The sequence below is a fragment of the Chiloscyllium punctatum genome, chromosome 32, assembly GCF_047496795.1.
Source record: "Chiloscyllium punctatum isolate Juve2018m chromosome 32, sChiPun1.3, whole genome shotgun sequence".
Lineage (NCBI taxonomy): Eukaryota > Metazoa > Chordata > Chondrichthyes > Orectolobiformes > Hemiscylliidae > Chiloscyllium > Chiloscyllium punctatum.
The window spans coordinates 14275931-14293574 of NC_092770.1; the positions used below are offsets into that span (position 1 = coordinate 14275931).

The window sequence follows — 17644 nt, forward strand, 5'->3', positions numbered from 1 at the left end:
ATGAAGTTAGTGCCGCTGGGAATTAGTCAAGCTTGCTAGCTTTCCCAGCAAGAGGTTGCGCTGGTGGATGTACTAACCTTGCCGATAGCCATTAATCCCACTAAAGAAAGGAAGAAAGAAGCTCTAATTGTTGATTCAATGTTAATGAATTGAATACACATCTAAGGCTACCAGTGGAGACTATTAAGCTGTAAAACAAACACAGTTAGGTGAACTACAATCACTGTGTTTCTGTAGCGCTCAATAAAATTCATGAGCTGCAGGAACAGTGTGCCCAGTGAAGAATTTAGTTCTTCCAACAGTAAAAATCCGAGACAGGGAACAGAGCTGTACCTCAAATTCTACAGTACTGACAAAGTTCAACCTCCCTTAGATAATTACACAGGCACGATTTTTTTAAAGCATATTGCTGATAACCTGGTGTTGTGTGATTTTTAACGCTGAAAAATACATATTCCATTTTAAGTAGTCTGTCAATTGATACCTTTTTTTTGCATTTACTCCAATCTTTAAAATTATTTAGTTCTCTGAGTTACAATATAGAAAAAATTGAATGTTGATTTTCATTGAATTGAACACGTCATTTGCAGAATTTAAGCAAAACAGAAAAGAACATTAAAATAACTTTACAGAATCATATAAACTTTACAGCACAGAATGAGGCAGTTGCCCCATAATATCTGCACTGGGTCTTCAAGAGTGCATCATTACCAACTGTCAATTGTTTTGTTTGTCCCTATAACCTTGCACCTTATTTCAATCCAAATAATCATCCAATATCCTCTCAAATGTCTCTGTTGAATCTGCTTCAACCCCCACCGCCCCCCCCCCCCCCCCACCACTTCCAGGCAGTGCATTCCATACCCTAACTTTTTGCGTATGAAAATGTTTTTCTCAGATCACATCTACTTCTTTTAATCTGTGCCCTCTGGTGCTTGATTTTTTAATTAGCAGGAATAGTTTCTCCCTCAGTACTCTAACAAACCACTCAAATTTTTGAAAGTCAAATCTTGAATTAGCCCTCTTCTCACCAGGAGGAACAGTTCCAACTTTTACAGCTATCCTTATAACTGAAATTTCCTATCCCTGGAACCATTCTTATAAATCACTTCTGCATTCTTCACAATCTGAAGTCAATGTTAAAAGACGCTTTTAGAGAAAAATAATAAAACAAAGCTTAAATGAAAACATTAGATTGATGTTTCAGGAAATTGAAAATATTATGATATTCATATGTATAATTTCACCTCATTTGCAAATGCAAAGCAACACCAAATAAATTAACTTCTCCTGGGAAAGAAGTGGGTAACCTGCAAGCAAGAGTATCTTTAATTGCTTTGTAGGAACCATGGATTTCAATTTACAGTTCTAACTCTCAGAGTACATGCACAAATCAGTGGCTCCATAATTACATATTTTCCTTATTTGCTTTCTCATCAATTTGGTAATCTCATTTCTTAGTTCTTTCATAGGAAAATACTTGAATAAGTATTCTAACATGTGTCAGCTTATGAAAGAATGCCAGCAGACTATCCTTCCAGGAGTACATAGATTCCCTACAGTGCAGAAACAGGCTCTTCGGCCCAACAAGTCCACACCGACCCTCTGAAGAGCAACCCACCCAGATACATTCCCCCCCCTAACACTATGGGCAATTTAGCTTGGCCAATTCACCTAACCTGCACATCTTTGGACTGTGGGAGGAAGCCCACACAGACACAGGGAGAATGTGCAAACTCCACACAGACAGTTGCTTGAGGCGGGAATTGAACCCAGCTCCCTAGCTCTGTGAGGCAGCAGTGCTAACCACTAAGCCACTGTGCCACCCATGCATCAAAAACCATGTCTATCCATTATCTTTATCCATGCTCATAGACAATGCAGAGACTCATGATAATAATCCAAAATAAGAATGTTGTAAGTGCGGGTGCCAGACAAGAAAAGAGTCATGTGCTTCAAAGATTGATGAAAATTAATAAATGTCTTATGTATTAAACTATTTTTCTAATCAACTTATTGTACTAAACAGAACTCAATCATGTTAATTAATGTATATTGAGGTTTTGTTTAATTAGCTTAAAATGGCAAAACAAAAATGATTTCTATCATCTTAAGTGGTGTGTTGAAGTTTATGTGCATGTCCACATCAATTAATAAACATCGAAGGAACACACATTGGTTTATGTTAAACCTTGGAGGAGATTCTGCAGATTTTAAAGCAGTCTGAATTATGCATAACATCAAAAATTAGCTAACTGCTTAATATGGTATACATATTAAAATCCTTTAATCCAAAGGAGGCTTAGAGTTTTAAATGGGAACCCTACAGACATAAATTTATTGATATGTCCTGGTTTAAGCTCAAAGATGGTTTCAAGGAATTTGAATGCTGGAATAATTAACATTAACTCTGGACAGAATCTCCCCATGTCCTGAGTGATGTAGGCTACGGCAGGGAATTTTGGAAAATTGATGTCAAGTGAGGCCTTATTAAATACTGAGATCAAAACAACTCATTTTCTAATAGTGTTCCAGATATCATGACAAGATTGTTGCTAGTGAGCAGTGAGAGGCCTATTAACCAGGATTATTGCTCATTTTTATCACCCCTTTACCACCCAATCTCAGCTCATTCATAATATGCAGGCTCCCACTCTTCCACCCGAGAAACAAAAAGCCAAGAATTTCTGACATGAAAGTCAGAGCATGTACCTGACAACTCAGTCTCATTGCTTTCTCTTTCGGGTCTCCATCTTGGACATTCAGCACCAACATCTTAAACCATGTTTCATGGACTATCCACTCCACCCTCTCCTCCCTGACCTATCACCTTCATCCCCTCCCCCACTCACCCATTGTACTCTATGCTACTTTCTCCCCACCCCCACCCTCCTCTAGCTTATCTCTCCACGTTTCAGGCTTATTGCCTTTATTCCTGATTTTGGGCTTTTGCCTGAAACGTCGATTTTGAAGCTCCTTGGATGCTGCCTGAACTGCTGTGCTCTTCCAGCACCACTAATCCAGAATCCAACATGCCCCAGCCTCACCACATCACAGTACCTCTTTGAACAGCTTACACAATACAGGTGGTCACCATTACCATGATGGAAGGGAATGTGCATCATGATAGTGGGCAGGACTAAACTCTAGTGACAGTGCTCAGTTAGTCAGGATGGGAGTAAGAGTCATAATTCCAGGTGCTGGGTGGGAACATGTCAGGGGTCAGTGGAGGTGAGCTGTCCAGAGACTGCCAGGAAGGAAAATGCATGGAGGGTAGTGGGAAACTGATGAGTAGCTAAGGCTGTGACTCACAGTCTCTAGCTTGACCAGTTTTGCCTTCCGCAATCTCAATTTCTAAATACATCCAACATGTGCAAAATGGCTGCACCTACAAGCAAAATGGGAGGTGTCAGTGTTTTATTTTCTAAGTTAATAAGCACACACCATGCTTGTGAGCAATGGGAGGCCCTTCAATGGGTAATTGTATTGATCTTACACTTGCAGAGTACAGTTTGAAATCAATTTCAACCATATCATCGAGCATGTAAAATGCGTGCAGTATCCAACTGTGTGGGGTGCAAATCTGGGTAACAAACAATCTTGATCATGTCATTGGTCCTTGCAGATTGAAGATAGGTATCTCTGTGAAGCAGAATTAACCAGCGGCGAGAGAGTGGAGAATGGTTCAGTAATCATATAGCACGTGCAATGTCCTACTGTGTCTTTGTGTTGTGACCGGGAGCATTTTCATCAGAATATGGTTGAATGTCAAAACTCCATGTAGAGTCATATGACATCCCTCCTTGTCAAAGTGTTCCATATCCTACTGCATGAAACAGAATGCATGGCCATTATTTGAGAATGATGCGAATGCTGACTGCTCTTGTTACTAAGAATCTGTTCCTCACGTTCCTCACGTGGGTTAGCTGCAAATGTGACTGGATGATTCAGCCATAGCAATTGTTATCATTGGTGCAGTCAAGATGTAGAGAAATGGAAGAGGAACAGATGTGCCAGTCTGCACTGGAAGAAGTCACAGTTGAAGGGCCACTACAGCAGATAAAGGAGGGCCAGGATTTATCATCTATGGTGCCATTTCCTCCATGAGTAGGTGTTAGTGCAGATACAACATGTCCTGGACACTGTCACAGAACTGTGTCAACTGCTGGAGTGGAATCTGCACCCTGAAGGACTGTGTGGCTATCATAGCCCAGTGGCTGTCATTTTTATGCTACTGACTTCTTCCAATGAGCCGCTAATATTTCTCAATTGTCCACTTACAAATGTATCAAGGCTGTTGCAAATGCCATTTGTAGCACGTTGCACCATTTCTTCTTGCTCCGCTGTGACATGGTCAGTGCTGCAGCCCGAGGCAGTATGAGTCAGCTACACAGCTGACCTCTCCCAAGGACAGGACACACTAAACTGTACACATGCCTTGTTGAGAGGTCCATATCATAACCATGCTGAGTTTGTCAATAGAAAGGGGTTCCATTCCATAAATTTTCAAGTGATCTGTAATCACATCTTAGACATTTTCACGTGGTTCACTGATACAAGTCTTACATCATTGAGAAATCTTATGTTCCTTCTGTGTTTGAGGGACCAGATGGCTTACAATATGGCTACTGGCGGAAAGACGCTATCCTACATGACTATGGCTGATGACTCCATTACAGAACACTCGACTGAGGCTGAACATAGATACAACACTGTCTAGCCTTTGACCAGGACCATGCTGGAAAAGCCAACCAGCCTCTTGAAGGTGAGGTTCTGCTATTAGGATTGGTCTGGGTGCCCCTGCAGGAGACTCCAAAAAGTGTTCCACATAATCCTGTCATGCTGAGCCTTCCGCAATAGGAGCGGGGAGATGGGGACAAGTTGGGAGACAGAGTTCTCAACAGGTAGTAAAAACAAGACAGAACTTAATAGATACCCACTTCCAGTAGATGAGAGTTGGGTGTGATGATCAATTGTTGATTGTAAAGTTGTTGGTACACAACTTCTTAGCAGTTATTTTCTGTACTGAGAGGGAAATACAGCTTCTGATGGTTTTATTTCTGTTTGCTTTTGGTATTGGTGAATAAAGGTAAATGTTTTGAGTCATTTGAAGTCTTCCTTGTGTGTGATGGTTCCACACTGAACAATAATAAGGTGTTGGGATATAATGGGCATTTGGGAAGGAATAGCAGTGCTGTTGAGGGTTGTAAGAGAGAAAATGATGAAGGGCAGGTGAAACCTTGCCATCAATGTGCTGTGAGGACTTTGGGAGCTGCTGTGCCACTATGATGACAGTGAAAGGCAACTTTGGACTGCCAATGCTTAACCAAGTGCATGGCTGGCTTAAAATATGGTGCCAACCCCAGGAAGACCAGGGTACCCTGGCATTGGTGAGTAGGAGAATCCAGTCAGCATCAAAGAGAAGAGAAAAGAGAAAAGAGAAGAGAGGCATAGGGGTGGCACGGTGGCTCAGTGGTTAGCACTGCTGCCTCACCGCACCAGGGTCCCAAGTTCAGTTCCAGTGTCGGGCAACTGTCTGTGTGGAGGTTGCACATTCTCCCCGTGTCTATGTGGGTTTCCTCTGGGTGTTCCAGTTTCCTCCCAAAGTCCAAAGATGTGCAGGTCAGGTGGATTGGCCATGCTAAATTACCCATAGTGTTAGGTGCATTAATCAGGGGTAAGTGTAGGGGAATGGGTCTGGGTGGTTTATTCTTCGGAGGGTCGTTGTGGACTTGTTGCGCCGAAGGGCCTGTATCTACACTGTAGGGAATCTAATCTAAAAGGGACATGGTACATAGTTAATGAGGCCATTTTGGGACAATCATGTGAAAAAAACTCACTAAGTCTCATGGAGAGAAACACTCAATGAAGTCCAATGAAACCGACACTTTGTCAATTTCTGATAAGTTTCAGCATTTTGTATTCAATGAACAATATATTAACTACATGGCTTCACAGAGCAGTTGCCTATGAATCCAAGTAAGAGGTGTATTCCTTTCCTTCATAGATAGGGAAATAAAATAATAAATAAATGGGATACAAAGACAATTGCGGTCATTTTAATTTAGTTCTCCAGGTATGAGTTCCGAAGGACTGAATGCAACCACAGGGTTTTAACTTTTGCTTCATTGTCTTCTGTCAATTGTCCACACTAAATTACAGGATGTGGAAAAGTGAGGTGAAATTAATGCATAATTGGTGGGCTGTGGTGGTGGGTACACTGGAATTGTGAGCTAAAATGTTGGCTGTTACTAATTTGTGTTAAACTGGCTAGTTTAAAAAGAAGCTTTGATAGATCATAAAACAGGCATTGATTTCTGGATGGCATTGTAGTTTCTTTTACAAATTAATGATATTAGTGGATTTAATACAATCCTGGATTGCTGTACTGGAACTGCACAAACTAAGCCGACATTGGTAAAATACTGAACAAAGTTTTATGAAGTGGAGAATATGTCTTATGTCCAGTTCATCACAGCATCACCAAAATTCTCATTTTGTAAGTTCAGAGGACTGGTTGAAGGACACAAAGTCTGTTGTACTTAGTTGCTTGACACATTTTGTTACCAATTTTTAGTATTGTTCTAATGGGTCTTTTTTACTCAGAAAAGGAATTTTAAATGCAGATCCATCCAGGTTGGACTTGATGGACTGAATGGCTTCCTTCTGTATTGCAATAACTTAATGACCAAATGTAAATTTGCTTGCAGAGCTGGAAGGTTCATTTACAGACATTTTATCACCATACTAAGTAACATCATCAGTGAGCCTCCAGTGAAGCCAAAACTTAATGACTCTATAATGATTGGGATTTCATCCATCTATCAGTCAAAACAAAATGCCACAGAAGTAAGTAAAGCTACAATCTCACTTAATATGAATGCATATGAAAACCCCTCATCAATACATCTTGGACCAGGCAACTCAACCTCCAATGCTCCCACCTTCTCCTTTCCCCAAAACAGCTTCTTAGAAGGCACTCATGATAGATTTTAAAACCCTTCAGACCAAATCAAATGCGTAAAAATCTTGGGAGATTCCTCTCAAGTCCCTGAAGTGATCAACAATGAATATCTGAAGACAATAAAGCCCATTTTGTGAATTTTGCCCAACATCCCAGCCATCGCTTTGACTCAGCCTCATCAGTCACATGCAATACAGTGTATAATTATTAAAAATGTGGCAATCTGGGAGATCGTTTTTAAGAAATTAAAACGTCCTGTCATTTATTTTCTCCTCTTGTCAAAGTTCTCTATCTCCAGTCCTCCTTGCTGGGGTTTGACCCAGGGTATTGTCCCACAGTAGACTGGAACTCATTGTGACTCTTGGCAATCATTGGTGACAGACCATTCAATCATTGGATAACCATAGACTTGTCGTCACTCATGCACATGTTTATTTCTAGCATGGACCTCTGAACAGTGGTCAGCATGACAATACATGTCATTCTAAACCCTTGGCTATTAATTCCAATTGTAGCACTCTGACTGATTCACTCAGTCTAGAATTGTATCTGAGACCCACACTTTGCCTAGCTCCTTGGTTCAACTGCTTGATGAAGAGTTAACTCATCTAGACATTGGAGAATTACTTAAAACTTTAATATGATCTTGGTGACACTGAGTACCTTCCTGAATATAAAGTCAGAACTTAAAAACACTCCTTTCCAGTTAATATCAGGAATAGAATAGAAACTCAATTTTCCAATTCAGTTTTAGGAATGTTAGCTCTGAACCTCTGCTCAAACCTTTAGGAGAACTAGTTACTTTTTTAAAGCATCTGGGAATGGATTACAATTGCATGAAACATTATGCATTAATATTGCAAACAGTAACATATACCATACATACTCATGTATAGGTTGAGTTTTGAAGACTGTTTTTAAGCCTGAAATTAGAAGTTGACTTATACATGAGGTTTTGTTTTCAAGAGGATGAAATTAATGCTTGACATTAGTCAAAAATAGACAAACAAGAGCCAGATCTCTATATAAAATAATAAACAACAAAAGGAAAAAGGAATTATGGCCATTATTGTATACTTATCTACAAAATAAGTGTTTTCATTCTGCCTGCCATGGTAGAATGGTACTGTCATTACCATATTCCAGTTACCAGTACTGTAAAGTGCATGTAGGTCTACACATATGTACAAAAGTTAATAGGCATACCAGCAAGTGGTCAGGCCATCTACTGGGGGTATTTGTACAACATACAATTCATGGTCAGGAAGAGACGCCTGAAAAACTGGGTTGACTTATAAATGAGGTATATGAAAAATACCATATTTCTTTGGCCAAAAATAAAGAGTCAACTTATGAAAGAAATCGACCTATACACGAGTATATATGGTACTCGAATTATGCCCTTGTGTGCATCATAAAATTTTAAAAGAAGAAAATTAGGAATTTAGTGCACTGGGCCAGTTCAAAATGTCTATAAGATTGATTGGTTCAAACACTGTTCAACTTGGTAAACCAAAGCATTGCTGCATAGAAACATAAACTTGACACGTATATGTTAGACACCTAAATGTATATTACTTATGTTTGCAGGAAGTTGCACTTACATGGTACATGGTTAGTTCAAAGCACTGAAAATTTAAATATTTGCATGAATCTGCTTTTGAGATCAATGATGACAGACTGTCTGCTGTGCAATTTATTAAGCAGATCTCTGGAAACAATAAACCATGTCAATGTTTGAAGATGTGCAGTTCCCCATCTTCTGTTTACAGCATTTTAAAAATATGTAATTATTGTCATTCTACCACCAAGATAGAATTGCATGTAACCATTTTCCTTCACCCACCCATAAATTGTCTCCTCACCTCTCAGTTCTGCAGCTGCTAACAATTTGTTGATTCTTAATTCAAGTGGTAAATTTTATTTAATACCCATGACAGTGATGAGAAGCTAGCTATTTGACTACTGGGACATCACTGCTAAACCAATTGAAACAATCCAGGTTGACACTTTCCAGAAGAAATGATAGAATTGTAATCAGGGGTTAGCTCATTCTCCTCTTCTTCTTTCTCAGTTAAGGCTAAAAGGTGACACCCAATTGTTGCACCAACTAAGAATTGCCAACAGTATTGAGCAGAAATTGAAACGTGAAACTTTCAGAGACTGACATTTCTGTCTGTCCCTCCTTCCCCCTCTTCTCAATATTGGAAGGCAATAGCATGCAATGTAGGTTGCATCTGCTTATTCTCAGGTATTCTGGGACTTCCTGTCCTGGTGCATGATTTGAAAATCCGGGGGGAGCAAGCTTGACTTTGGGCACTCATAGAAGGAAAGGAAAAATTCAAAAGCAAAATACATGGATACTGAAAATCTGAAATGAAAGCAGAAAAGGCTGGAAATACACAGAAGGTCTGGAAGCATCTTGAGAGACAAAACGTATTGTTAACATTTCAGGCTGCTGAAAGCTCTGATGTAAGATCACTGCCCTGAAACGCTAACTCAGCTTCTTTCCCCACAGATAATACCAGAGCTGCTGAGTATAGTCAGCATTTTCTACCTTTTAGTTGCAGTCGATTACCCTCAGGCTCGTTTTGCAGTAATTGTGAATCTTTTATGTCATTAAAAACTCACTGATACCTCTTTCAACAAGGTGTGACTGTGTCAAGTTTTTACAGTGAAAATTAAAAGCATAAAAATGGAATTATCATCAGTTCAATGATTTATAATTGATTACTGTCTGGGTGGACACTGACAGTGAGTATGCACCCTATCAAGAAGCACAAAATTACTGCCAGTGATTTCTCAATTTGTCTGCACATGTCAAACTCCAGACTTTGCTGATAGTTTCACCATCATTACCACTGCGCAATCTGGGCTACCACATATAAAGTAAAGCTTGTATTAATATAGCAACTTTCACAATCTCAGGATGTCTGAAAGCACCTTATAACCTTGAATTGTACTTTATAGGCGGGACTCTGTTATAATGCTGGAATGTAAGACAGAATGCAAAATGGGTTCAGCAAAAGCCTACACTGAAGTTCAAAACAAATTGATTGAATAGAACTACTGCAGGGTGTTCAGATTGTTTTTATAACAATTCAGAGTTTTTGTATTTGGAAGATTGAACTATGGATGCATATGAACCAAAAGTATTAATGCGCTCATCATAATTATTCCTTATTGGATCATGGCGGTTAAAATAATACTTCGTGTAAGCAACATGTTACACTCTACAGGCTCAAATGCATAAATGACTTTGGATGATTAAAAATGTATTGTTTCTGCATTGTTAGCATCAATGTTATTGTGAATAAACTGTCAGCTCCCATTACGTTTCCAGTGTTCCACTGCCATTTGAGGGATGGAATCTCATGGTGCCTTATATTCACATTCAGCAAAGACACACATATCTGAGACATCCCTAATACAGTGCATTGTCAGCTTATATAGCAATGGGAGGGCTGGGATAGCTAGCTTGCCTTCACCTTTCCTCGATGGTTTCTAATCAACCTCTCCAGAAATGTTGTTACACACCTCCTGAACAGTTGGGACTGGAACCCAGGCTTATGGTCCAGAGGTACAGCCACTACTACAAGCACCCCTTCTAGATAATTATAGGATACAATAATAATGGACTTGTTGATTTACCAATTGTTACCAATTAGTCTTTATCAAACCCCTAGAATGAGGAGCAGAAATGTAAGTTGTGAAAAATTTGGAAACCACATGTCTCAAGTAATTGATTCCTTCTCAGTAGACTATATGTCTCATGTTAAGTCTGAAACTATTTCTGTATCATATTTTAAAATGTTCTTTCCTAAAAGAAAACTAAATAGTTTGCATTTGAGTTAATCAATACTGTCTGAACTGCCTTCCTGGCAAATTGATGTCACCTCACTTTTCCGCTCTTTTGTGTTACATGTACCCATCCAAATATGGAATAAGTCCCCTGCTTCCACTGTGTGGACAAGGAGAAACAGCTTGTAAAAGCCAACATTGTCTCATCTCTTTAAAATCATACCAACAGAACAACTGCACCTCCCAAAGTTTGCTTTGCCTTTTTCAACTTTGGTCCAGTGATAGAATTCTTGACTTTGGTACAGCAGATTGTGGATTGAACACCCACTCCAGAGACATCATCATGTAATATAGAATGACATTTCAAGGTAGTCTGAGGAAGTATGACATTGATAGAAGAATTGCTTTTCAGGCACATGTTAAAGTAATGCACACTTACCCTGTTTCAATGGATGTAAACTACCTCATGGTATGAGATAGGGTATGGTTAACATGCATACCATCCATCAAGAATTGAGTGGGTCATTCAATTATCTAGACACTGTTTTCAGGATTTTGCTACGTGCAAGATGTGCTTAAAGTACTTTGCAGAAATAATTCAAAATACAAAGCACTTTTGAACATGAAGCTATGTTCAACTATAACATTATTTTTATTTTCATTTATTCTGATAACAGATGTAATAAAATACCCCAGAGAGTACACGAGATGTCGCTGAAAGTAATATTAACCTAGTCTTGAGAGGTTTGGTATAGGTGGACAAAACCATTTAAGTTTAGATTAAAAATATACAAATTTCAGAAGAATGACAAATATATTTGTTATATTAAATAAATGTTATGACTCCTAATTTATCCAGCCTTTTCCTAAAATTAAGTTAGTGGCTTTTCATATTCTCATACTTGTCTATCACAGAGGATTTGGGTGGCACGGTGGCACAGTGGTTAGCACTGCTGCCTCACAGCGCCAGAGACCTGGGTTCAATTCCCACCTTGGGCAACTGTCTGTGTGGAGTTTGCACATTGGCTGTGTGAGTCTCCTCCGGGTGCTCCGGTTTCCTCCCGCAGTCCAAAGATGTGCAGGTTAACTGAATGGTCATGCTAAGTTGCCCATAGTGTCAGGTGAAGGGATAAATGTAGGAGAATGGGTCTGGGTGGGTTGCTCGTCGGAGGGTCGGTGTGGACTTATTGGGCCAAAGGGCCTGTTTCCACACTGTAAGTGATCTAATCATTTTTAAATTCTACTTTTTGTTGTTTCAAGGTGACAAGAAGACCCTTGTTTCGGGCTGATGCTGCATTGGCAGAGGGCAGACACTGAAAATGCTGCTGTTGCCTCAAAAGGAGGAACGAATGAATTCACAAAGTTCATAGGGCAGCCTGTTCAAGAGGATTCATCCTTTCACTGCTGGATTTCAGGCAATCTTCGTCAGCTCCATTGTCACCCAGAGCTTCAGCTAAACGTCACCTCCCAAAATGCAAGCTTCCATTGTTTGGCCCCAGCACAGAACATTACGCTTTCCCTGTTTGCCCTTCCATCAGAGATTCCTGAAGAAGGGCTGATTCCTGAAACGTCGATTCTCCTGCTCCTTGATGCCGCCTGACCTGCTGCGCTTTTCCAGCAACACATTTTTCTGCCCTTCCATCAACCAGAGGCAGGAGATAAATGTGTAACGTTATTTACCATATGAACCGAATTATTTTCCAAACAACGGGCTTCTGGAATGAGAAGTCTTACTTGTTTACAATTGGGAGGAGAAAACAGGCCCTTCGGCTATTAGATTCCCTCAAGACGAATCTTAATGCAATTCATATTGTGACGCTGTTTCAAAAAGTCAGATTTAAACAAGAACATACATAGGGCAGGACTGTTTATGTTACCTTGTTAGTGAACCGACAAGGAGTCTATTTGCTGCACATTGTATGAGGAATAAACTGTTGATTTATTTTGGAAGAATCAGACTGTAAGGACATTTCACTTTGGTGTGGGCAAGTTTCGAATGGATGAATGCAAAGCAAAAAAGTTACGCATCAAACCAGAAAAAAAACACGGGGCGAGGTATAGTCCATCACACACAATTCCCAAAGGACTAAATGTTTTGCAGTTTCAGATAAAGTTTACGCCATATCAGATTTTTTTTTAACAAAAAGCTGCCCGGAAATTGCTTTTGTTCGATTGTTTTTTATAAATCACACTGGCATGAAGGTAGGTGGAAATGTCGCATTTCAGATTCCCCAACAGTAAGGATACTGCTCAACGCTTGCCCAGAGTGAGCAGGGAAACGGCACATTTACCCTCGGCCCAGCTGTTTCTATACAATACCCGTCTACTCCGCAAAGCGCTGGGCACAGCGTGGACACTTACTATGGGAAATGTGCAAGAGCTCTGACCAACTCATTCGTGTTTTCTGTCCAGCCTTTTCCCGCGGCGCCGAGGTATCTCTTTTGATGCGCGGCTAGCCCTCGATCTGACACAACAGCTTTGCCCAAAAGCAGAGGAGGCGTCCAGAAACTGGGAGCGCTGCTCAAACATTACTCGAAGAGATCAGTTGTCAGTCAGAGGGAGAGCGAGAGAGTTTCCACATGCATTCAGCACTATACAATGAGGTGCAAATGAACTATTTGGATTAATTCGCATCCTTTTTTTTGGATTATTTTTCTCTCACACTGTAAACGTGAGGAATAAAATGTTAAAAAGTGTGGAAGTACAGTGAGGTTGCTGGACTCTCGTGGATTTTGGTGGTGGCGGGGGTGGGTTTGGCGAATGGAGAGGTACTGGGGGCAATCTCTTCTCGCGTCTAACAGTGTTCCAGTCTGTGGCGTTTAACTGAGTGTCTGGTTTCTCTGTGAGCCTGTTTCAGCCAACTTTCAGGAGGGCTGCTCGCTCGCTTCTGCTGCTCCAAAGATTTCTCTGTGCAGACTGTGTGCCGAGCCCCGAAGGGGGAAGGGGGGCGGGGGTGTTTGCTGGAGCGCTCGAATGTCGCCACTGAGGTGGAAAAGTTGATTATTTCGAGCTCTCGTTCTGCTCGACCCGCTCGCCTCCTCGCCCACTGGGTGAAAGTGATACGATACTGGGAGATTGCGAGCACAATTCCCCCTACCTCGCCGTCTTCAGCGGCCCTACCCAATGCGCTCAGCAAACTGCAGCGACGCCGTTAATGCAGGGGAACACCCCGGTCTTTTCATTCATAAAACAGACCCCCCCTCCCCCATCCACTTAAAACTGGCCCCGGAACAATATGAGGCCCTTGTGGAAAGTAGGTTGAAATATTAACCCAAGATCTGGAACTTGAATTATAAAGTTTAGGTCTTTCAATGCCTGGTAGCAGACATTAAAAACATTTAGAAAGTTTAATCCATGAACTGCAGAGAGTTTTTAAATGACCAGTTAGCCTGAGCTGTGTGGTACAGAGCTGGTTCCTCGCTGGTTTTGTAATTCCCATTGAATTCAGTTACATTTTGCACACACACACACACACACACACACACGTGTACTAAGGCAGTCCCTGGCCATTCCGATGGGAGAATGTTGTATCTCGCAAGTGCCGCATTTGACGCTGAATCCCCCCGGTTCAGCTCCCGAACGGGGGATTTTTTAAAAAACAATCTCACTCGCTTCTCGTCCTCGGGAATCCGCAACTTTCCCGCTTAGGTGATAACCACGTCCTGCACTGAGATCTGTCAGCGTCTTCCATCATCCCCGGGGGAAGCAGCCAGCTCTGGGGGCGCCACTCGGCCCATCGGGTCCATTCTAGCTGCGAGAGTGCAAGCCCTCTCCAGAGCCCTGCACTCCTCCCACGGTTTCCCAATTTTGTACCCAATTGCACCCACAAAAGGTCACCCTCCAGGGTGTGAGTCTATGACCCCGGGGACCTGTGAACGTTTAAGGAGCACAATCTCTCCCGCTGTGAGCAGATTTAGGCGTTTTCTTCCTCAAGAGAGCGCAGCGAGGAATCCCTCAGCTAGACCACCTTTGCAAGAGCGCACTCCATGATCAGCGAGGTGGGATGGAGGGGAGAGAGAGGGAGGGGGTGTGGGGGAACATTTAAAACCAAGCCGCCACACTAATAGTGGTTCAGGTGAACGCCTGCAGCTTGGAGCTGCGCTTTGGGCTAGCGAGATTGCAACCTGCACTCTCTGCTCCGGGTGACTGGCGCGGTGCTCCATCAGCACTGTGAGATAATCTCGAGTCCTGGGCGGTGGAGCTCTCTCTCTCTCTCACACACACACACACACATTCTGTGACAAGTGAAATAACTTTGACTACCTTACAGTTTGAGATGGAGAAAGATCCTGACAGTGTACAATGGTCTGCATTAACTAGTCATCCCTGATACTTTGTGGGCAATGTTTCCCATGGGTGACTTTGAGAGACTTGACACAATCTGGAGCCAGGTTATCCAGGCTGCGGCGCGGCTGTCATTGCATGCACTCGTAGACTTACAGGTAGGAAGTGAAGGTGCTGAGGTTAGCAGGGATCGAGTCCAGGCCCAGATCGGAGCAGTCCACCCGCAGCAGGACGCCATCCTCTTCGCAGTGACAGGGGTTCGGGCAGCCGCTCTTCCTGGGCTGGCCGCCGGAAGGGAAGCCCCAGGGCAGCGGCAGTAGGAGCAAGGAGAGCCGGAGCAGCAGTCCCCTCATGGCTGGATGCAGTCGGAGGGAGTGGGGTGCCTGGAGATTCGAGTTGGCAGGTTGAGGGGGTGGCGAGGAGGCACTTGGATCTGTCACTCTGCTCAGTGCCAGTGCCACATTCCTGGCCAGCTGCAGCAGCAACTCCAGCTTTGCAAGTTGCGGCGGTCCCTTTAAATAATCAGCCCCGCCTCCCCCCCCCGGGGTGTCCCCGCCCACTGGTGTGTACACCCTCCTAATGGGCGGGGCACCAGCGTCCCGCCTCCTATCCTCCAATCACCTGCGAGACTCCTGGGGGAAGAACCGCGAGACACGGTGTCTCTCAGGGTACCTGTCAATCATCTCCACAGCGCAATAAGCCCAGTGCAAATTGCAAAGCCCAGCGCCCCGGACTGCCCCATCCAAAAAAATAAAAACCACCCCCAGGCTGAAACCTGACTGCTCAGGAGAGGCAGGTTCCTAATGCACCTGCAAAGCAGCATTCGACATCTAACAAAAACCTTCAAACTATAAACCACCTCCAGCTTCTGGAACATAAACAGAAACTGTTGGAGAAACTCAGCAGGTCACCGGACTCGAACATTAACTCTGCCTTTCTCTCCACTGATGCTGCCAGACCTGCTGAATTTCTCCAGCAATTTTTGTTTTCGTTTAAGATCTGCAGCATCCGCAGTTCTTTGTTTTATATTGTCCGGATTATAGAAATCGTTTAAAGTACGAACACAACAGGGTCTTAATCCACGGCAAGAAGGCAGCTCACCAGCAACGAGGGCAGCTAGGAACGGGTAATAAATATGGCCAGCCAGCGACGCCCACATTCTAAAATAAAACAGAACCCCCAAACACCTCAAATAAGGACGCGAATATAAATTAATAACTCTTTGACAACAGCGTTAACATAGCAGTCTCATTTTTATTTGCAAAATCCTGCATTTATGATATCAGAGCTTGCTCATCAGGACGAAGCTTCACTAGGTGGGTCATGTGATTGATATGGGGGATTCCACCTCCAAAGGCAATATTCTATAGCCTGCAGAGCCACTAAATGTATCAAACCTAGGTAGGCCAATCTGAAAGTCAACCTCAGTGGATATTAACTGGAAAAACAAAACTTTGCCAAACCTATCAAAGGATTTCAACATCTAAGGAGGACAGTTCATTTTTAAAAATGTTATTAGATGACCTATAGTGTGGAAACAGGCCCTTAGATAAGCAACTCCACTGCTTCCACCCATCCCCTTCAATACTGGTAGCATTCTCTTCTGTTGTTTGTTGTCCAGGTGATGATTGTCATCTTAAGCTGCTGTAATCTATGTGACACAAGGGCACCCACAATGCTGCCAAGAAGGCAGCTCCAGGATTTTCCCCAAGGGGCAAGGAAGGAGCACTCCAGGATGTGGTATCTCATGGAAAGGCAGCTCAAGGTGATGGTGTTCTCATGGGTCTGCGTCCTTATCCTGCTATATGGTAGAGGTCATGGTTTGGAAAGTGCTGTCTTGGTGTATTATTTCAGTGCATTTTGATGCCACTGGGCATCAGCTGTGGTGGGACTGAATGCTGAATGTTAGGGTACCAACCAAGTGGGCTGCTTTCTCCTGGAAGGTATTGAGCTTCTTGATATGTTTTTGGAGCTGGACTAATCCAAGCAATTGGTGAACATTCAATCATACTCCTGGCTTCTCCCTTGTAGGTGGTTGATCCTCTGAGGAGATAAATAGATTGGTTGCTTGCTGCTTCAGGCATGGATGGAAAACTTTCTTTTCCTGTGTAGGGAGAGGAGGTTTGCAGGTGAGGACAAAGGCAGCCATCAAATGAGGTCAAGATTCACAAGATAAAAACAAAAAATGCTGTAAATATTCCGCAGTTCTGGCAGCAGCTGTGCAGAGAGAATTCCTAACCTGGGAACTAGTGAGTATAGTGCAGGAAATGCACAGCAGGTCAGGGCAGCATCTGAGGAGCAGGAGAATCGACATTTTGGGTATAAGTCCTTCATCAGCCCTTTCATGATGAAGGGCTTATGCCCGAAATGTCAATTTTCCTGCTCCTTGGATGCTGCCTGACCTGCTGTGCTTTTCCAACACTATATTCTCGACTCTGATCTCCAGCATTTGCAGTCCTCACTTTCTCTTAACCTGTTAGCTACTTTTGTAGCTACAGCTTGCTATATCTGGTAGTCATGTGTTGTAGCTTCACTGAGCTGGTACCTCATTTTTAAGTGTTGCTCCTGGCATGTCCTTCAGTGCTCATTGAGCCA

The 17644-nt window shown here is 42.5% G+C and overlaps 1 protein-coding gene across 3 annotated transcripts in view; it reads right to left on the bottom strand.

Annotated features, from left to right (window-relative positions):
• Positions 1–15522, bottom strand: part of LOC140457906 (leucine-rich repeat-containing G-protein coupled receptor 5-like) — a 156821-nt gene extending 141299 nt beyond the window's left edge. For all 3 annotated transcript variants that reach the window (XM_072551680.1, XM_072551679.1, XM_072551678.1), the window contains exon 1: positions 15206–15522. In XM_072551680.1, the coding sequence (XP_072407781.1) occupies positions 15206–15402 (197 nt within the window). In that variant the 5' untranslated portion in view covers positions 15403–15522. The remainder of the gene's footprint in view (positions 1–15205) is intronic.
• Between the last annotated feature and the right edge of the window lie 2122 nt (positions 15523–17644).